Source organism: Lontra canadensis, unplaced genomic scaffold, assembly GCF_010015895.1.
Source record: "Lontra canadensis isolate GAN:19392208 unplaced genomic scaffold, GSC_riverotter_1.0 scaffold71, whole genome shotgun sequence".
In the NCBI taxonomy this organism is placed as follows: domain Eukaryota; kingdom Metazoa; phylum Chordata; class Mammalia; order Carnivora; family Mustelidae; genus Lontra; species Lontra canadensis.
The window spans coordinates 10,538,075-10,560,038 of NW_022631065.1; the positions used below are offsets into that span (position 1 = coordinate 10,538,075).

At 47.9% G+C, this 21,964-nt stretch overlaps 1 protein-coding gene across 2 annotated transcripts in view; it reads right to left on the bottom strand.

Moving 5' to 3' along the window:
- HK2 (hexokinase 2) overlaps positions 1-8,534 on the bottom strand; it is a 58,840-nt gene extending 50,306 nt beyond the window's left edge. The window contains exon 1 of one of the 2 annotated variants that reach the window (XM_032880705.1): positions 7,999-8,534. In XM_032880705.1, the coding sequence (XP_032736596.1) occupies positions 7,999-8,061 (63 nt within the window). In that variant the 5' untranslated portion in view covers positions 8,062-8,534. The remainder of the gene's footprint in view (positions 1-7,998) is intronic. The other variant, XM_032880704.1, reaches the window with a different exon arrangement.
- Between the last annotated feature and the right edge of the window lie 13,430 nt (positions 8,535-21,964).

Consider the following 21,964-nt stretch of genomic DNA (forward strand, 5'->3'; position numbering starts at 1 on the left):
CTTGCCCTATATAAACCTGGGCTGGTCACTTAGTACACAGCACCTGGTTTCCTCATCTATAAAATGGAAGGACTGGAATTAGATAATCCAAAGGTCCCTTCCCAACTGACACCTGATTCACAGCCCCATGAAAATGAAATACAAGTGGCCTGTCTGCAGTTGTTCCAGGCAGCCCCATGCTGGGGTTAAGGACCTGGGTTCTGGGGTCAGACTGAATTCAGGCTTGCCTTTGACCAAGGTACTGTCCCTTTCTATGCCTTGGTGTCTTCATCTGAATAATAACTAGTAATGTCTACCTACCAGGGAGGGCTGCTGAAGGACGGCCTGAGTTAGAGTGTATACATGGAGCCCAGCACTTAGTAGTGTTGGTTATTTTAAGAGCTTGAGAAATTGCAGAATGGGGGATGGAACTGATGAGACATGGCTAGAAGGCTTCATGGCAAGGGGTTGAGACAGAAAAATGTGGAAGGAAGCAGGAAGCAGGAGAAGGAAGTATCTCAAATGGGAAAAAGGAAAAGTGGCAGCTTCGTGTGCCCTCATTTAACTCTGATGGCCTATCTGGCTCCCTTCCTTTATCAGACAGGATGGAGACGCCAGAAGGAAGAGTCTAGGAGTAAGGCCTTTCAAGAACAACAGGGACCAACCACACCTCTGGGGTAGAACCACTGAGCTAAGGGGAGGAGAGTCAAGAAGGCCGCTGGGAGGGCACAAAGGGCCAGGTTCTCGGCCCTGACTCACTCTTAGTTAACTCCAAGGTTTTAACCAAGGTCCCTCCAAGTAAGGAACGTCAGGCTATTGCTTAGAGACCCACAAAGCACAAAAAGTACAGCCACCCTAACAGAGGGCTGCATCTCAGGGAAACAAGGCTTCCCAACTGGGTTTGGACAAAGCAAAGCCTGTACAGGGATGGGGGAAGGGAAGTGTTAGGAGGGGCCACACTGGACAGCCCGGAGTCCGTATGAGGGGCAAAGAGCTCTCTGCTGATACCCAAGACAGCCAGGGCCCCTTCTTCTGATCGGCCGAAAACTGTGGGAATTATGGTTTCCTTCAAACTCCAGGGGTCAGTTAGACCAAAACCTACCATGACCTGGTCCTAGGACCTAACAGCCCAGGATATCCCCCCACCCCCAGCAGTTGCCCCAGTGGAAAGGCAGAATCTGGGGAAGATGTGAGGAAGGCTAAGCAGGCATCTCACTAGCCAAATGCAGCATAAGTGGCCTCAGCAATGCCCTGGGCGCCTTTGGCCTGTGGGAGAGGGACTGAAGAGGGGGGACTAGGTTTCTACAGTGAAAAGGGAAGAACTACTGCTGTCATCAGTCACGCCTTCCACTGAGGATGCTTCAGCCTCTGGTACAATGATCATGGCATCCCAGAGACACCCACCCCTCCCACCTCCAGTGGGGAGGCTACTTCCCACGGAGCCCAAAGGAAAGCAAATCAGAGAAAGAACTCAAGGATGGCCCTCCCAAGCCTAGGAAAGAAACAGTTTCAGAAGGCAGAGAGGGCAATGAGGATGCTTCCTTACTCCTCAGCTTCAGGAACTTTCCATCCTTCTGTCCTCCCTGTCTTCTCCTCTAATGCGACATCAGACAGATGGAGACAATGTTCCAGAACCCATTATGTCCTACAAGCCCTTGGGGAAAAAGAAGCAGGGCCCCTTTCATCTAGGAGTGTAGTTACTATACGGATATAGTTCTCCATGTACTAATATTTAATACATAAAGAGTTGACGACTATGTGTCAGGCAATGCTGTAAGAGCTTCACATATATTTACTCTCTTTAATCCCTACAGTAACCCTATTAAGGTGTTATCCAAAAACTCTCCAAGGCCTAGAAAGGTTAAATTAACTGACCCAAGTTCACAAACCTGGTTACATAAGCCAGGATTCAACACCGGGAGACTGGCTCTCTCTCACTCACCCTACAGCCTCTCCCAATGTGACCACTGGACTGGCCCTAAGTGAGGATCACAGGCCCCTGTCCTCTGTCCCCAGCAACAGTGGCTCCTGGACCCACATTCTGCCAGCTCCCCCGCCTGCTATGTTCAGAAATCTGACAGAGGCCTGGCCTCCATAGCAATCCCAGCAACAACCAGGGGAAGATTCTCCTGGGGACAGTTGAGCCAACTTCCCTCCCACTCACTGCCTGCCCTGGTAACCCAGGTACCCCACCCTTTGGCCAGGGGGCACAGACATCTGCTGACTGCCGTGGTCTGCGACTTCATCTCAAATGCATCTTTTGTTAAAGAACACTTGCTACCGTGACTGTCCCAGGACCTGGCACGCTGTGAGCTGAGAGGTCCTAGTTACAGCTACTATTAACTAGCTGGGTGAGCAGGAACAATGCGCCATAAAACTGAAGGGCGGGATGAACTGTGTTCTTTCTTCTAACACAGTTTCTCAACCTACAGATACTTGGGGCCAAAAAAGTCTTTGCTGCAAGGTGGCTGTCCTGGGCACTGTAAGACGGCATATCTCCTTTGCCTCTACCTACTTGAAGCAGCAACCTAACATCCACACCCACCCAAATGGTGACAGACAGAAAGTTCTCCAGACATTACCAAATCCCACTGGAGGGCAAAACTGCTAGCAGTTGAAAACTACAGCTGAAAAGTAGTAGTAACCAAAACAAACAAAACAAAACAGAATACAGGTTTTGCCTCTACAGACTGAGGTAGGGTGGGAATTCTGGCTCTTTATTATAGGGTTGGGCTACAGACAGCCCCTCATAAAGGATCACAGGGCCCAAGATGCCAAGAGTGGTGAGGCTGGAAGACCTGCTTTAGGAGTGAGCAGCAACAGCCCCTCCAGTGCAAGGAAGCAAGGCCTATGACCCATGACCTGCGATATTAAGACACAGGCAATGAACTCTGGGATCTAATCTGCTCTCCACCCCCACCCCTCCCCACCCCCGCCCCCCCCAACTGCTTTGGAAAGGGAAAGCCAGACAACACAGTGCTGAAAAACAAACCAAACTTGCTGACTTCACAACTCAACAATGATAATGAGGAACCGTTATCAGGAGTCGTCTTTGGAAAGAAATATCTGAACAAAGGAAGTCAGTTTTCTGGGGTTCCTGAGGTCTTTTAGTGTATCAGATCTCCTTAGTCTGACTGCCAGGTTTTGAGAAAACGGTTGTGGTTTGTGTTGTTTTGATTTCCCCTGGAAAAGGGCCCCTAACTGCCCTCAAACTCCTCAGGGTGCTGGAAACGGTCATCTTTGAAAAGTGATGTTTTAAAAAAAAAGAAAAAGAAAGAAAGAGTAAAAAGTTGGCTCTGAGGAGCCTCAGAGGGAATTTTAATTAATTCGATGGTAAAGAAAAGTACTTCCTTAGCACTCTCCAAAATCGAAATTTGGTGATTAAAAAAAAAAAAAAAAAAAGATGGTTAACAAAAGCTACAAAATATTCCTACTACCATCAGCTGCTTCTGGGCAGGGAAGGGACAGTATTAGGATGCTAAGTATTATGTACACATTGAACAAATGAGAAACTGTACCTGTCCATGTCCACTAAGTCGGTCAAAAATAATCCTAGTAAGGTTGTGTGATCAGTAGCTAACTCTTGGTACTTTAACCCTTACCAGAAGATTCATGGTACATCATAGGTACTCAAGGAATACCAAGCAAGGCTCCCTTGAGGTCTGCCACTCCTCACTGTCTCTTGAGGACTTACTGCCTTATCTCACCAGACAACTGAAAGGTGTCTTGGTTTCAGTTTCCCACATCCTAGCCAGAGGACCTGGTACCCACAGTAAGCTCTCAAAAGACATTAAAACTCTTGTCTTTCTTGACTCTTGGGGGCTTTGCTGAATTTTTGGCTTCCAAGATACTCCCTGCCCCCTCCCACGTCCAGAGTTGAAATCCACCCCTCACTCAATAGGGACAAGGGCCCAAGCAAGCTATCTTTATCCCATAACCGAAGTGAGAGTATGTCACCAGTCCATGCATGTTAAAAAAAATTTGACCAATGGCTAAAGGAAGGCATACGTACCTCATTTGACTTTTATGGTTAGAACAGATTTTCCTTCTTAAGTGGCAAAAATCCTGTTTCTTGAATGTTATACCTTGATTAATTAAAAAAAAAAAAAAAAAAAACCCCTATCTCTCCACCCAGAGGAGAGCCTTGATTACTGGAAGAGAGGAAACTCCCTCACCCTCCCTATGTCGCCCCATCCCCTCCCTCCCTCGCTCCTCAGAATCAGCCTCAGGATCAGGATCAGCTTCAGGCCTTTATGAAAGAAGAGTCTAAGGCCTTTCTTTATGTCCCCCTATCCACCCATCCCCTTCAGCCCTGTCCTAGCAATCCCCCAATGTGCCTTTCACTCCCCTCCCCTTCCTGTAGCCCTTGCTCAGCTTCTGTCTCCAGGAAGGATTCCTCCCTCATCCTCACACTCACTGAGCACCTCATCGGTGGCCAGAAACTGTGGCTACAAAGGTAAGCAGCCAGAACTCTCCCTGCCCCGAGGAAGGAACCAGAACTGAAAACTACCAAGTCCGATGTATGGTGGGACTACAAAAATGCCATGATAGGGCACCTGGGTGGCTCAGTAGGTTAAGCACCTGCCTTTGGCTCAGGTCATGGTCCCAGGGTCCTGGGATCAAGCCCTGAGTGGCGTTCCCTGCTCAGTGGAGAGTCTGCTTCTCCCTCTGCCTCTTCCCCTCCCCCTACTCATGCTGTCGTTTCTCTCAAATAAATCTTGAAAAAGAAAAACAAGAAAAAAAATTGGTCATGAGAACTCCCATTAAAAAAAAAAAAAAAAAAAGCCATGATAGGGCAAAGGTGCTTTGTGTGAAGAATACGGCATTTAAGGAATGGTGATGCAAGTCCTCAGGGAATGAGGTAGAGAACATGGAGGGATCAACGGGCCTTCAGTATGCAGTGTTAAAAAGGGGTTCTGAAATGTTCTAGTCTCACTCCAGAAAGAGACTGGAAACAGAGAAACCCTAGGAGGCCTCTGAATTAAGCCAGAGACAGGTTGACAAATGTGTAGCAATCAGAAAGGAAAGTCAATGAAATGAGTCCAGAGCTCCCAGCCAGAATAGCCAGAGGGTACTGGTGCCATTAATGTAAGCAAGAGAAGAGCTAGTTGCATTTCTGGGCATGCTGGGTGATGGTGTTGCCAGCAGCCCAGAGTGAATGCAGACAGGGGCCAGGATGGAGTCCACTTTTGTTCCCAGAAGCAGGTGAGCGCGGTCAAGAGCATGGGGCTCTCGAGCCTGACGGCATGACTTTAATTCCCAGCACTTACAACAAAAGCCCGTGAGTGACCTTGGACAAGTTACTGTGCCTTTGTTCCTACCAGTAAGACAGCGATGCTGATAATAACTGCTTCTGCTTTGTGAAACTGTTGCGAATATAAGCTAACAAACATAAAGAACTTAAACCAGGGCCTGGCACACAGTAAATGCCGATGTGTTTGCTCTCAAGTTTCAAAGTGTCAATCAGCAAATGTGAGCAAATAACTCTTACTCTCCTGCTAATGGTACAAAACACTGGACTTGTCCATCAGGAGACAAGTTGGGGGGAGTGAGGGGCTAGTTGTGGCTAAGTGCATCTAAGTTTTCCATGCCTCAGACTACAACCCAGAATAGGCAAGATAATGGGGATTTCAGAAGAGTCCAAATCCAGACCTTTTCAAAGACTCTCTAAAATTAAACTCAAACTTCATCCTTCTCTAATTCATCCTTGTAGCAGGAACTGGAAAAGAGGCTTCCAGGGATACTGGGATGTCTCACTCAGCTAAGTGTCTTCATCTCAGGGTCATGAGTTCAAACCCCACATTGGGTTTCACACTGGGTATGCAGTGGAGTCTACTTAAAAAGAAGAAAAGATACTTCCAAATATTCTCTGATTCTCTTCCTACTTGATACAGAATGGTAGGTGGAATCAAACCCCTTTGCTCACCTAAGCCTGGAGGCCAAGTCCCAGGTTCTGACACCAGGTAAATTAAAGGTCTGACTCTATTCTGCCCCCATCGGTGATTTAGAGGAAATACACCCAGAGTCCACCCAGACCTTCACAGGCTAAAAGGAAGCTGTCAGTGTAGGTAAGGGCCGCCTACAAAAAAGACAAGGCTACATTACCGTGCTTTATCATCAGAACTCCCTAAAGTGGACAAGGCTGCTGCTGACACTCCTGTTTTACAAAAAGAAACCAACAGTCCAAAGAGGCAAAGTGACTTGTTCAGGGTCCTGTGGTTAATAAATCACAAAACAGATTAGAACTCATTTCCAGATACCCTAGCTTATGCTCTCTCCACCCTGGGACCAAAGTGATGACTCCCAACCATACCTAGACGGTCCGAGTCTTAGCCTCCTTCCTCTGGATTAGGGGAGAGTAAAATGGTAAAGGAATTAAAATGTCCTGGAGTGATACACAACCAAGACCTCCCCTGGATTAATAATCCTACAGCTTCCTACTTTAGGATTTGCCAAGGGATGACTCTTCCCCAAGGGTTAACTCACTTCTTGGGCAGAGAAGCCCAAAGAAGTTGCCAAGATCCTGCCGACTCACAGACACATTCTTAAACTGAATTCAAGTGCAGAGCCGAGCCACATCCCAGGAATGAGAGAGCAACAGTCCTTTATACGCAGAGTAAATGAACTCAAAACCAGCGGCCCTCTCCTTCCTCCTCCAGTCTGAGGCTAAGTACTGCCATGTTTTATTTGGGGGTTCATCTGCTACGGCTCTGAAAAACACCACGAAGGTAACCCACCATCCTCTCCTTTGCTCTCAGAATCCCCAGAAGGGGAGTACGAGCAGGTCGCATCATCCAACAATTATGTCAAGACACTACCCCAAATGTGTTCCCTCTAAGACACAGAAATTTCAAGTATGTAATTAAGCAACGCTGCCACTGCCTCACAGCTCTGGACACCCCCACCCTCCCTCAGCCCCTCCCGTCTTCTCAAGTCCTAGCTGAGGTCCAGGGTCAGGTGCCAACCCTGAAATCCCGTCTATTTCAGAAACCCAATGTTCCGCAGAGTGATAGCGCCTCAGGCCCAGCCCCACCCCCACCCCATACCCGGAGGCACCTAGAGCTTGGCTCCCGGCGGGGCCCCGAAGCTCTTTCTTATGTAAATGACCTAGCCCGAGAGCACTGGCGGGGGCGGGGGGCTGCAGACAGCGAGGTGGGCAGACCTGTTGGAGTCTCGGACAGGAAAAAGCTCGTCTGCCTAACGAAAACTTTTCAAAGAAGACAGCAAAGCGGGAAGCGGGGGTAGACTGGGGGATCCTTCGTGTAACTTTTAGGAGCACCAGAAGTATTAACCAAAGTTCGCCCCCTACTTGGAGGCGGGCGCCGGGTACTCAGGGCCCGGCCGCCCCGGGGCACGTCTGTGGCTAAATGTACGCCCCTTGCGGGGCCTCAGTTCCGGGCGCCTCAGTTCCGGGGAGGGGGCGCGGCGGGCGGAGTTTCTCGGCCGCTGTCCCAGCTCCTTCCCCGATCGGCCTCTCCCCAAGCGCACCTCCGCGAGGCCCTGAGGAATGCCGAGGGGAACCGCACGTCCCCAGAACGCGATCCTTTGGCACTGGAGACCCCGCGCAGTCCCACGTGGCAGCAGAGCCTCCCCCCACCAGCCACGATTCTCCCCCCACGTGCTTTCGCCGGAACTCCGGCACAAGAGAGGGGTTCCTCCCACGTGGGCCCCGCAGTCTCAGACTACGTGCCGGGAGACCCGCCCCTCCAGTGGAAAAAAAAAAAAAAAAGCGCGAGCGCGCGCAGGGTGGCAGGAAGGCAGAGAGCCGCGCGGTGCGCGAGCCCAGGCGCCTCGCACGCGCGCACACGCCTGCCCGTGCCTAGCGGACGTGGCTCCTCGCGCCCAGGAGTTTCCCGGCAGCCCTGACTTTTTCCGCGTCCTCGACCCCGAATGGAGAGGAAGTGGTTCCCCGCAGGGTCAAGGAGGAGAGTCCCGGCCGGCCGGGACCCCAGAGTGAGGGCCGGGGACCACACAACTTTGTCAAAGGCGAGCCAGCCGCCCCTGCATGCTCTTACTTACCTTCTGCACCTGGTCATGGTTGAGCTCCGTGAAGAAGTAGGCGAGCAGATGCGAGGCGATCATCCTGCCGCGGCCCGACGGCGCCGAGTTGGGAAACCGAGGTTGGAGCGCGTGCGGGGGAGGAGGACAGCGCGGTCTGACCGCTTTGTATCTGGGCTTGGGGGCCCAGCCGGGAGCAGTTAATCCGGACGGCACAAAAAGAAGGCGATGGCACGCCCAGCTAGAGAGTCTAGGGTCTCTGTAAACAGGTTTGGGGAGTCCTGATTGCTAGAAGGCGCCCAAAAATCACTGCTGGCGACGTGTCGGGTTGCCCCACCGCCAAGGCGCTAACTTCGCCACAGGATCAGTAAAGGCTCAACTTGGGAAGAATCTCGGTCCGGTCTCACTTGGGCGAGCGGAGCTCTACGGCTCACACGCGCGCTGCTCTTGCCCACGGAGCTTCTCCGCTTGATGACACGGCGGTGCTAGCGGCGGCCGGGGACTCCTGCTCTGGAGTTTCGTGCAACAATGTGGCTTATTGAGGGGCTGCCGGCTCGCGGGCCTCCCGGTCAGTGACGCGCGCACGCCCATTGGCTGCACGGGGAGGGTGTGTGTGCCCACGGGCCGCCCGCCGCCGCGGCGCAGCCAATCCATGCGCACGGCCCGCGGGCGCGGCCCCTCCGACACCCGAGCCGGGAAACTGGAGGGGCGCGCCCGGGGCAGGGGGCGGGGCCGGGCGGCAGGGATGGGACGTGTGGTCCGTGGCTAGAGGCTGGGGCGGAAAGGCGCATGAGCCACCGCCGAGTCAGGCTGAGCTATGGGTGGGGGGCGCGTGATCACAGACCCGGCGTGTGGGACGACTGGAAAGACGGGTCACCCGACCCGCACGTGCCTTGTGCGGGGACAGGGACACCGTCTGGTATCTCGGGGTCATGTGAGGTGCCCCCAATGCTGGGTCACATTTCTGAAACATGTTAGTCCTCACCTGTCGTGGCTCAGCGGGGCGCAGCGCTGAAGCAAAATTGAGGCGCCACGGTAGCTGCCGCTTGCTCTATACCAGGCATCACAAAACGGATAGGGTGTGGGTTTTACTAACCTCGTTTTACAGAAGAGGAACTCGAGGCACGGGCCATTAAGAGACTTGCCCAGAGTCCCACAGCTATGTGGCAGATGGGGGAAGGAACCCCCACACCCGTCTGACTTTGAGGCCCAATTCTTTTTCCCTATTTTCCTATTCTACTGCTCTAAGAGCCCGGGGAAGTAAAGGACAGGAAAGGAGGTTTTTCCGCAGCTGTAGGTCGGACGCATGGGTGAGACGGCCTGGGTGATAAGTGTGTATTGGAATGATCCTGGACGTATGTGGGGTGAGGTGGTTCACAGATGCTGAGAGGAGGGGGAGGTCCGGCCACAGCTAATGCCTGGCATCAGACTCTGAGTTGGTATATGGGTGGCAGCTGGCAAGAATGAAATACAGACTGATGCAGGCAGGGGACTGGTGTTTGTGGAAAGGAGCAAGGCTGGGGCTGGAGAGGTCACAGGGGAGGGAAGATGAAGGGCTTTGTGTTCTACTGAGGAGCTTCTCCTCTCATAAACAGTCAGGTGCTATCTGCACTGTATACATTATTATAGTATTATGTAAGTAATACATGTTCATGTCTGGAATATACAGACAGAAATAAAAAACATCCATGATCCAGCCTCTCAGCAAAACTTCTTGAAAGCTACGTACCCTTGCCAACTATACATTCACGCCTCTCCTTCCTTGTACTCCAGTCAGGCCTGCGTCCCAAACTGCATTTGTCACACTCACTATAATGTCTTAACCTGTGGCCAAATCCCATGTTCTTATCCCCTTTCCACCCTTGTCTTACTCCACTTCTGGTGATGCCCACACACAGTTGACCACATCCTGTGTCTGGACACACCTTCCTCAGTGGGAACTGGGGAAGCTCCACCCTTCTGGTGTCCCTAGGCTCCTCAGACCCTGTTTTCTCGACCTGCAAATGCGGGAGTACACCCCGGCTGTCCTCCACCCTTGGATCTGGTTATGCTCTCTCCCAGAGTGATCCCTCCCAGCCTCATGACTCCTTGCTGGTAATGCAGAGATGGAAATCTACAGCAAGGACCTCTCTAGGAGCTCCAGACTCAATTCTCCAGCAGCCATTTGTCATCGCCACTGAATGACTAGCATCTCACACTCAACATATCCAAAGCCAAACGCAACTTTTCTTCCCTCATCTATCCCTTTCCCAGTTGTCTCAGCAAATGGCATCACCACCCACCCTAAGTCATCCTTAATTCCTTCCTGCCACTCACCCTCATTATCAGTCAGTCCATCAGCAAGCCATCTATCTGACCCATAAAATAAATCCTGTAAGTGACCACTTCTCTCCATGTCCTTGGACCGCTTGGACATAAGCTGCCAACAACTCGGCCAGAGCCAATACCACATCAGCCTACCTTGCCCCTGCTTCCATTCATGCCTTCTCTCCCTCCCTCACTCCAAGCCATCTATCTAATGGTTTCTAATCCTAGAATAAAATTCAAAATCCTGACAATGATATGCTATAGCCTTTGCTCGCATTCATCCCATCCCATACTACTTTCCCCAATACCCTGCTTGGCATTCACACGGGCATGCTGTCCTCAAAAATGCCAAACTTGTTTCCCATCCAAGGGCCTTTACTCTTTGTTTTTCTTCTGTCTAGAATATCCTTCTCCAGATCTGTGTCCCGCTGACTCAGCTTAAATATCAATTCTTCTTCAGAGGACTTTCTTCTGATCAATTTAATCTCAAGTGGTTCCCCTAGTCACTCTCATGTGACCCTGATTGACTTCCTACTCACTTTCCTATTGTTCTTTCTCTCCTTGCTAGACTGTGAGCTATGAGAAGGCAAGATCTGTATCTGTTTTGTTCCATTACACATGCAGTGCTTAGAATGGTGTCCAGCAAACAGTGGGCACACAATAAATATTTGTTGAATATCTAAATGAGTAGGAGAAATTTTAGAAATAACCATGGTTTGGGATGCCTGGGTGACTCGATTGGTTAAGCCTCTGCCTTTGGCTCAGGTCATTGATCCCAGGGGCCTGGGACTAAGTCCCGCATCGGGCTTCTCACTCAGTGGGGAGTCTGCTTCTCCCTCTGCCTGCTGCTCCTGCTGCTTGTGCTCTCTCTCTCCCTCTAACAAATAAATAAAAATCTTTAAAAAAAAAAGAAAAAACTATTGTTCGTGTTTTGTATAATGACACACACACACACATACACAGAAAGAGTTCATAGCTTCATATATTATTTGTCTAATCTTTTCCACCTCTAGATCTTTCCTAGTTCACACACCCAACATCTCTCACCTGACTGAAAACAGCCTCATGGCTGGGCTTCCCTCTTTAGATAAACACCATAGATATACAGGTTTAGATATCCAACAGAGCTTCTTAGAGAAGGGATGTGATCAGATTTGTTTTTTTAGGTCAATAGCTGCGCTCCAGGGTGGGGGTGGGGGGATTAGAGACCAGAGACAGAAAGAGGCCTAAGCTGTAAGGTAGGACCAAGGCCTGAACCAAGGTGGGGATGAGACAAGGTGTCAGGCTACAGGTTTAGAGGTTTTAAAGTCTGAGGTAGAATTACCCCCTGGGCTAGGAGTGGGCTGTCAAGAGGAGGATGCCTGCTACCTGGAAATACTTGGAAGTCCAGCGCCATAAAACCTGTTGGCCCCAAGGCTTAGTAGGTTAAGCATCCTTTAGCTCAAGTTATGATATCAGGGTCGTGGGATCAAGTCCCACGCTGGGCTACCCGCTCAAGGAAGCCTGCTTCTCCCTCTGCCTGCTCTCCCCGCTTATATGCAATCTCTCTTTCTCTCTCTCTTTCTCTCTCTCTCTGACAAATAAATAAATAAAATCTTTAAAAAAAAAAAAAAAAGTCCTGTTGGCCCTAGGAGGGTGGGACCAAACCCCATGGGTCATGTCGGCTATAATCCCTTTTCTGTACACTGACTTTAGAGCCTCTTCCCCACTCCCCTCTCTGGTCCCTTTTCATATGGACCCCATAACAATCACAAAGTGACTTAAGTACACATAATGTCTTCTGTAGGCCCCAGTTCCAGGAAGTAGGGTAGATATTGTTATAAGCCCCAATTTATACATGACAAACTAAGGCTAGGTTACTCACAAGGCTGAGACTTGTGTCTTGGGTCTTCTACTTTTCTAGCTCTAAATGCCATGCCTGGAGTGTATGATTTCTTGACTCTCAGATCTCTCTCTCTCTATCTATCTCTATCTCTTACACACACACACACACACACACATATTTAAAAATAATGAGACACCCGTGTCATTTACTCTCACAGCCCCAAGAGAGAAATTAATCAGTGAATATTTATTAAGCAAACCCTTACAATGTTCAGGACAATCTGTTCAGTGCTGTAAAAATTATAAAAGAAACACAAGATGTGGTTCTTGTCCCCCTGAGGGATTAATTGTTTAATCAGAGATACAAAGCCAACACATAAAACAATTATGGCAGAATGGAAAAGTCTATCACTGAGAGTCAAACGTGTGTGTGTGTGTGTGTGTGTGTGTGTGTGTTTCTATGTGATGGAGTTTCAGAGGAAGAGACAGAGCCATAGGCCAGAGTCGGCCAAGGGTGGTCTGATGGATATAAATGTCAGCTTTTTCACAGGCTGGCTCTGGCCTTACATAGGACTGACCTGAACCTAGCCATCAGCTTATAGGCAGCTGTCCTGGGAAGAGACAGGACAAAAGACCTCTGTCTCCCAAATATTCCTTTCTCTAATTAGGATTTCTTAAGTTTGAAGCAAGTTGTAAGTGATGGGATTACATAGATTTTAAGAAGGAGGGTGGGCCTTCCCTGAATGTAAATACTTAAGACTCCTTACACTGTGTTATCTTTAACACTGGGCCCTAAAGACCTCCATGATCTCTCATATTTCAATCACAATGTGTGAATTTGGGAGATTGGGGGGGAGGTGGTATTGAAAGTAGTTAAAATAGAAAAATGGAAGCCACAAGATACACAACCTCATTTTATCTGTCAGGTTTGCAAAAAGAACCTATTCAAGCTAGTTTAAGCAGAAAAAGAGTTAATGGAGGCCTATTTAGTCTCTGTCAAGATCTTCAGGGCGGCCGGAGAATCAGGCTGACAGGCTTGGCACTCAAGAGTGATGGCCAAGTGACGCCATCAAACTCTGCCAGTGGAAATGCCATTGCTCTGGCTGCTGGGCTCAGGTGTCTCGCCCACATTGCTGATGCTGGACACGAGATTAGCCAGGACAAGCCACAGCCACCTTTGACAATTGCATATCTGTCTCTCAGCATCCTTGCTAGAAGGAATTCCGCAAAGCACCTCCTTTATGGTGTTTGCATCCAAACTGACATCTCCCAGCTGGTTGCTGGAGCTTAGGCATGTGCCCATGCCCTAGCCGCAAGGGAAGCTGGGAAAGCAACCCCAGGAGTCAGGAGTCGTAACTTGGAAAACTGGGCTACAGGAGCCCAAAGCTTGACAAACATCCACCACACCCAGCAGTCACTTGAATAGGCTACATCGTGAAGTTTAAAGTGCCCTTAGACAAATTGGCTTCCTAAAAATCCAAAATATATCAAAAGCATTAAAAAGCATGGCGGCACGCTGATGCTCACATGAGAACACCATGTGGTCTTCCGCCTCTGTGAGCTCCAGTTTCCTTATCTGCAAAGTGGAAATCACGAGATGGAATCTAGTTCAGGACCCAGTACATACAGAGTAGATCCCGAATACCAGTTTCCTAAACTCGTCACTCATAATCTCAAGCTTTCTATGCAGTAAGAACTCGATGATTTTTTAAAATTCCAAATGTCAGAAATAGTGAATGCAGAGTCTCAGGGACATGGGAGACTGCCATGTTCCAAATGACATGCAGTGCTCTGGTCTAGAGAGCCACTGTCAGTGGGGAATGGCAAGAGGAAGGTTGGGCAGGTAGGCAAGAGGGTTCAGCAAAAAGGGAAGTATGAGCATCCCGTCTGCACCTGGGGTAGAAGCAACGTGGAGGACAGATTGGTGGGGAGTAAGACCAGAGTCCTGGGGAAAGATGCGGGGGGAAGATTCTACAAGGTTTATGGCAAAAGGTCACGGAAGTGAAAGAAGTGACAAAGGTAAGAGGTAGCTCAAGCAGAACATGAGAGATGATGAAATGAAATGGGAGGGGTGAGGACAGGAAAGACTAAGCCGGTGATTCTCACCCTTGGTAGCTTTTGGGAAGAGTGGTGTGCTGAGGCGTGGAGGCCGTTGGCCCTGGGTACAGATAGCAAGGGGTACCTTGCCATAGCGAATGTATAAATAATAGTAAAACCTTTCGTCAGTTTGGGTTTTTATTATCATCATGGGCTGGCAATTCTAAACAATGGCCTTGACAAAGTATGTTTTCCTGGATTACAGCTCAGGGCCCTCTCTGCATGCCCACTTCCCACCCTGTGGTAGCGACTCTCTTAGAATCATCTAGAAAAGGCACCTGGGTGGCTCAGTTGGTTAAGGGTCTGCCTTCAGCTCAGGTCATGATCCCGGGGTCCTGGGATCCAGCCCAACATCAGGCTCCCTGCTCCGTGGGGATTCTGCCTCTCCCTCCTCCTCAGCTGGTCCCCCTGTTTGTGCTCTCTGTGACAGATAAATAAATAAAATCTTTAAAAAAAAAAAAAAAGGAGGAATCATTTAGAGAACTTTTACAAATCCTGATGCCATATAAACAATCAACAGATGTTAATGGCGTCTTTTCTTCCGTTGTAATAGTGAACAAAAAGACAAAATGTCTAGGAATTTAAATAAACGGACAAGGAACTCGGGATGCCGACTGGTACAAGGAGGGAGGCGCACCATGGCTTCACGGAACTTCATTTTGTCTTATGTAAACTTGTAAACTTTAAATACGATACAACTGAAAATAATGGATTTTTTAAAATAATCAGGCTGATTGTAACATTCATATGGAAACGTAAACAAGAGTTTCCTCCCAAATTCTGGAAACCACAGGAAGAAGCTTCTTCATTTGCTTTTTCTAATGTCAGAGCAGTGAAATCTTTTCTGAGAGAGACAAAAATCTAAATGTCCTAAGAGAAGAGACCAATGTCCCGGCTCAGCACGGAGTCTGCTTCTTCCTTTGCCCCTCCTCCCCTCATGCGTGCACTCTCTCTCTCTCTAATAAATAAATAAAATCTTTAAAAAAGAGAGAGAGAGAGGACCCTTAAAAGAGTATCCATTATGTAAAATCAAAAGTCAACCTAGACAAAAATACAGATCAGACATAAAAGGCTCATTTTTCTACTATATAAAGAGCTTCTTCAAATTAATAAGAAAAGGAAATTAAAAAACCCTTGGGTAAAGAACACAGAGAGTTCACAGGAAGGGAACAAATGGCTATTTGATATATGAAAAAATTATTAACGTTACTCAGAATGGTGAAAATGCACCTATATTTTATAGGTGACAAACTGATAGACCATTTCTCACATATCAGGTTGGCACAAATCAATGATAATACACCTTGCCATGAAGAACAAGGGTGCTCTTTCTCCCAGCATATTGTTTTTTTTTTTTTTAATATTTTATTTATTTCCTTGAGAGCGAGCAAGCACAGAGGGAGAGGGAGAAGCAGACTCCCCACTGAGTGGGGAGCCCGATGTGGGCTTGATCCCAGGGACCCTGGGATCATGACCTGTGCCAATGGCAGATGCTTAACCGGCAGAGCCACCCAGGCGCCCCCTCCTAGCATATTATGGACGAAGAAACACAGCCTCCATAAGGTCCGCATGACACTCTCCATAAATCCCAAGTACACTGGCCCATTGACCCGGAGAGCCCATTTTTCTTACAGGTAAGCCTACACATGCTGTGCGAGGTGATTCCCTGGGGCATCCATTGTCAAAGCAAGGCTGGGGCCAACTTAAATCCTATCGCCTGGGGACTGGTTAGGTAGGGTAAGGCATATCCATACCATGGAATAACTTGGCTGCATATAAAAAAGGAGAAGATGCTCTCAAAGTATAAACATAGAACAATCTGTAAGGTACAGTGAAGTCAAAAGTGTTAGATGTAGAAAGTATGCATACAAAGTCCTGTCAACTAAAAAGGAACTGAAAATAAAATAAACATATACCCACACAGAGTTATAAACTATCCTCTAGGTGGAGGAACTCAGTGACAGGAAGACAGGTACCTGTACCAGGTACAACGAGTGTTATCTACTCACAAAAAAACAGGATGAAGTTAAGAGAAGAATCTACTGGTGTATAGGTAGGGGAGGAAAGGAAACTAAAGGGACCCCGTGAAAAACTGCTTTTCTGCTCCTTTTCCTGATTCTGTTCTTGCTAGGACCTACACTCCTCCCCTCCCCCGCCATACACATGCTTCGTGAAACAGGTAATGTGGGTCCTCCTTGTACAGGTTAAGGAGTTAATGATTTCTTTGGACTTTTCCAGCACAAGACAGCACATCTAAGGGGTGACCAGGTGGGGCCGTCAGGAACATTTTCTAACACCACTAACTCACCAAGACCCCTGGTTCCGGGGCAGAAGTGACATGGAGGACACCTCAATGCTCGTCTATGTTCCTGGACACCTGAGAAGGCATCTGCACCAAACTACAATCCTCCATAAAAACCCCAGACCCAGGGCGCCTGGGTGGCTCAGTGGGTTAAAGCCTCTGCCTTGGCTCCGGTCATGATCTCAGGGTCCTGGGTTCGAGCCCCATATCGGGCTCTCTGCTCAGCGAGGAGCCTGTTTCCTTCTCTCTCTGCCTACTTGTGATCTCTCTCTCTCTTTGTATAGAATAAATAAATAAAATCTTAAAAAAAAACAAAAAACAAAAAAACAACCCAGGCTCCAAGCAAACACCAGACACGCTTTTCTTTTCCTTTCTGAGTATCCCGGATGCTCTGTCTGTATCTGCTTTCTCTGTGTCTCAGTAAACTCTGTTCTCACTTCCTCTTGGCTCAAGTTTGATTTCTATCCTGCATGAAGCCAAAACCCGACCCTCTTGGCTGAGGCTGCGGGCACACCCTCCCCCCACTCCCCTGCCCGGGTGGTCCAACCCAGCCAGACTGCTGCAAAGGCAACACAATAGAGTAAAAAGAACACGGGGACACCTGAATCCACCAAAAAAAATTTTTTTAATCTTAAATTAAAAGAAAAAATAAAAGGATGCCCAGGTTACAGCCCAGTCCAATTATACCAGGATGTGTGGGGGTACGGCCCAGGCATCGGTATTTTTAAAGCTCCCAAGGTGATTCCACTGTGCAGCCAACAGTAAAGACCATAGCTGTAGCATGACTCTGGGTTCTTGGTCTCAGGGCTCCGGGTAAATTTGCATCTAAGTCTGACTCCTCCACTCACTAAGCCCTATCCCTTTGCACTTACTTCTCTGATGTTTGTATCCATTCCTGGTCAGGGCTATCTAGTCCTTCTCTTCTTAGTTGCCTCATTCTTCCCCTCTAGACAGTAGGTGCTCAGTTTTCTTATCAACTTGCCAAGAACCCAAGTAAATTCCTGACCTCCTGTCACTTCGATGATGAGAAATGTATTACTTTTTAATTAAGAAGGCAACTGTCCGGGTCCGAATGGGCAAGGACGCTGCCTCTCTCTCTGCCAGTTTGATGGTTTCAGGTGCAAGGAGCAGAACACTCAGGCTCCAACAAAAAAGTATTTGTTGTTTCAAATAAAAAGCCACCCAATGGTGGGCTGGGCTTTCTGGGAGCGTCAGGACTCTGCCCCTCCTTCTCTGAGGAGCTCTGGGCTTCCTGAGTTGGCTTAATCTTCATGCCAGTAGTGAGACGGATACAACATTGCCTGCGTTTCAGCTACAAACTGCAAAATCCAGAGAAAGGGAAAGGAACTGCTTCCTCCCGGGTCTCTCTCTCTCCCTCTCTCTCTCTCTCTTTTTAAAGGATTATTTTATTTATTTGAGAGAGAAGAGAGCACGCGCATGAGCCGGGGGAGGGGCAGAGAAAGTGGGAGAAGCAGACTCCCCGCTGAGCAGGGAGCCTGATGGGAGTGGGGGTTCCACATGGGACTCTATCCCAGGACCCTGACCTGATCACCTGAGCAGAAGACAGCCACTTAACCAACTGAGCCATCCAGGTGCCCCCAGGTCTCTTTTTTATAAGGAAGAAAACATTTCTTCAAACCTTCCTGCAGTTTTTCTTCCCCCCTAATCTCATTAGCCAAATGGTCACATACCCATTCTTCTGCCAGCTATCTAGAAAGAAGAATGGATTAACATGATTGGCTTACACCCATGGCTTGGAGGGGTGCACTTTTCCTCCCAGGAGACATTTGACAATATCTGGAGACACCTTGGGTTGTTTCAACGGTAGTTGGGGTTCTACTGGCAGAAATGCTGCTCAACAATCCTGTCCTACACACAACAGCCCCGACAACGTAGAATTCCCTGGGCTCAACGTCAATAGTGAGACTAATCAGGGCCCACCCTACAGCTGAGGACAGGGTCACCTTCTCTTAGTCATGCGATGGCTAAAAGAACAGGGTTTTTACAAAGAGGAGAACTGACCAATCTTCCCTACATCATAGGTGTTGGGCTCCTGTACCAATTTCCTGCAGAGTAATCCAAATGGAGAATTTCAAAATCAGTGGTCTAATCACAACAGATTATATGGATCTACAGTTCTAGAACCCAATGAGGTTAATATTCTTTTTAAAATTTTTCTATTGAGATATAACTGACATAAAACATTATATTAGTTTCAGGTATACAACATAATGATCCAATATTTGTGTACATCAAAGAAATGATCACCCCAATAAGTTAACATCTATCGCCACACAATTTTTCCTTTGTGATGAGAACTTTTAATATCTACTCTCTTAGCAACCTTCAAATATATAATATTATTAACTATACTCACCATGCTGTATATTACATCCCATGATATTTATTTTATAATTGGAAGTTTGTATCTTTTGACTTCCTTCACCTATTTCATCCACTTCCATACCCGCTAATGTTCTTGATTTAATATGCATACTTCTGCAGAACTAGAAGGCTAGGCACTCAAGATGGCCACAGGACATTTGCTCACTAGTCAATCGAAGAGCATTACAAATGTGCTCTCTAAATCTTTTCAGAGAGGGAGGTATGACTTTACTATTGGTAGAATTTTAGCAATCAGGGAAAATGTGAGGTTGGCTGCTTCTACTTGCAACATTGGCTGGTATCTCAAGGAGACATAGGAGTTCAGGGATTCAAGATTAAAGTATCAGCTGAAATACCCAGAAGAACAATATATCCCTGTTCTTTGTTTTTTGCTGAGACAGTTATTTACCCAATATCTCTCTGGCCTGAAAACAAAACCATTCATTACAAAGACCAACTTTTCAGAGCAAAGAGCAGGGTTAACATGCCATCCCAACAACTGCATATGTCTGTGTAGATTTCTGATTCCTACACCTCTGGAAATCTTGAGAACTAACTCATGCCCATGGAATAGGCACAGATTCCTGGTGTATCAGGACTCAGCCACCCTCCAGTGGATGGCAGCAGGCTTGCATGCCAACAGAATTTTCCCAGAGTTCTCTTCTGAAACTTAAAGGCAGGTTCATTCGCTCACACCCCTATAAGTTAGTCACTACCTGTGGTAATCATTAGTTCTAGTCACCAAATATTTCTTGTTTTCCCTCAGGTTCATGGTAGGATTGCACATCCTGTCCCTTTAAATTCAGAGGTGGTCATATGAATTGCTTTGTTTAATGAAAACTCCAGCAAATGCACACAAAAAAATTGAGCTTTAGGGGCTCCTGGGTGACTCAGTCGGTTAAGTGTCTGCCTTGGCTTGGGTCATGATCCCAGAGTCCTGGGATGGAGCCCCACATCACATCGGGCTCCCTACTCAGTGGAGAGCCTGCTTTTCCCTCTCTCTCTACCCTACCCCCTGCTTATGCACACTCTCTCTCCCTCTCTTAAATAAATAAATAAAATATTTTTTTTTTAAATTGAGCTCTGGCTATCATGGAAGCATAGAAAGACAGTCTCCATCATCCTAGATCCCTAGGTAAGGAGGACATGGAGCAGGGTCCACACCAACCCGTAATGGACAAGTAGTATAAGCAAGAAACCACCATTGAAGCCACTTAGAATTGGGGTCATCTGTTGCAATAATAGAGACTGTTATATCCTGACTGACACAGTTCCCAAAATGCTAACTCACCTCCCGCCTTTTGTGCCCTCCATCTCCTCCCTGTATTTCTCCAGTCTGATCTTCTACTCTTTTCACATCCCAACACAGTGTGTCTTCTGGAGCCCCAATTTTGCAACAAACAAACTCCCTTGCATCCTTGGCTTCTCTATAGAATGTGTCCTTCACCTTTGGGCCTTACCTGACCCTGGCTCTCCTCTAGAGGCTTCTCCTCTCTCGCATCTCAGACCCGAGGGTTGGGAGGTGATATTGGTGGTCCCAATGCCAACGCTGCTTTTATCCTTGAGTAAAAGTTCCACTCCTTTTAGGACTCCTGGCCTCCAGCTGGGTCACCCCAGGCCTTTTCACATTTGATGGACATCCTGGTCACTCCTCTTCCCTCTTGGATCAGAGTTCTCTTCTCTTCTTCAAGTCTTGCAGAATCCTGGGAGGCTTCAATTAGCCTATGGACAACTACCAAACACCCTAACCTCGTAGCTTCCTGACTTTTCCAAGTGCGGCAATCTCCACCTTGTTTGTGCTCTGGGCACATTCTCTGAGGTTACATCGTAAATCCTGTCTCCACTCAGAACTGCTTCCCTTTAGCCATTGAAGCTGTGATGACCCACCATGAGGGGACAATGAGTTGGCTCCGTAGGTTGAGCTGCACTGGACACTAAGCAACCTTCCACTTGCCAAACCATGTCCTAGAGCAGAGGTTCTCAAATTTTAATGATTTATTCTAATCACCTGGGGATCTGGTTAAAAGTCAGACTCTGCTGAAGCAGATCTGGTGTGAGACCCGAGTGTCTGCATTTCTAACCAGCTTCCAGGTGATGGCTGTGCCTCGAGAGCTCACTTTTAGTCACAGGGAGTGAAATATCCCTGAGATGGGGCTGTCCTGTGCTTCCCCATCTTCCTTGGAAAGAGCCAGCCACCACCTCTTTGAGCTGTCATCACTACCCATGGAACCCACCCAACAACGGGAGACCTGTCTCAAGGAGTCCACACCAAATGGTGAGCTCTGCCTGGAGTCTTCCATTTTGACTTTTAATTTTTTAAAAGATCCCAGATGCAAAGGGTTCACTGATCTTCACTGCATAGCACACTCTCATTAGCCCATGAAATGTCCCTCCACTTGTGGTTTATTTCTTTTCATTTTCATTTTTTGCAACCCTTCAACCCTGATACCCATACCTCTTTCCTCCCCAGCCCTTGTCATAGGTCAGCACACTAATATGTTTGCTATAGGTCCTTAAATATGCCTGCATTCAACCTTGTAAAATGAGTTTTATATGTTTACGCTTTTAAATTAGGTAAATGACGAGCAATTTAAAAAGAAAAAAAAAAAAAGAGACCTTCCATATGAGGTCTTGTTGTATAGCTCTTCCTGATGAGGTGGCTGACATTTATGTCCCCCTTACTTATACAGGAAAACAATGCACCCCTTATTATTTGAACCAGCCCTGGCAAGTCTGTCTCTTGCAACCAAAATGACCTAAGGAACACTTTGCTTCGTGGAGGTGGTTGTGAGGCTTAACTAAGAACAGGATGTGGTGTCAGACTTCCCAGACCCATGGATCCTTAATGTCAGATCTTCTTTTGTTGTAGTTGGCAAAGGGCCGAATGAAGAGTGATTTAGGCCAGGATTAAGGATTCAGTCTCCATATGGCCCAGTTAGCTCTGCCAGGTACCAAGAGCACCCCTAACACTACCCTAAAATATCATTGCAACCCCTTTGACATAAAGATAGAAGTAAAAAGGTTTAAAACATGCAGCCAGACTTGATTAAACAGACAAGCCAGTGGGCAAAG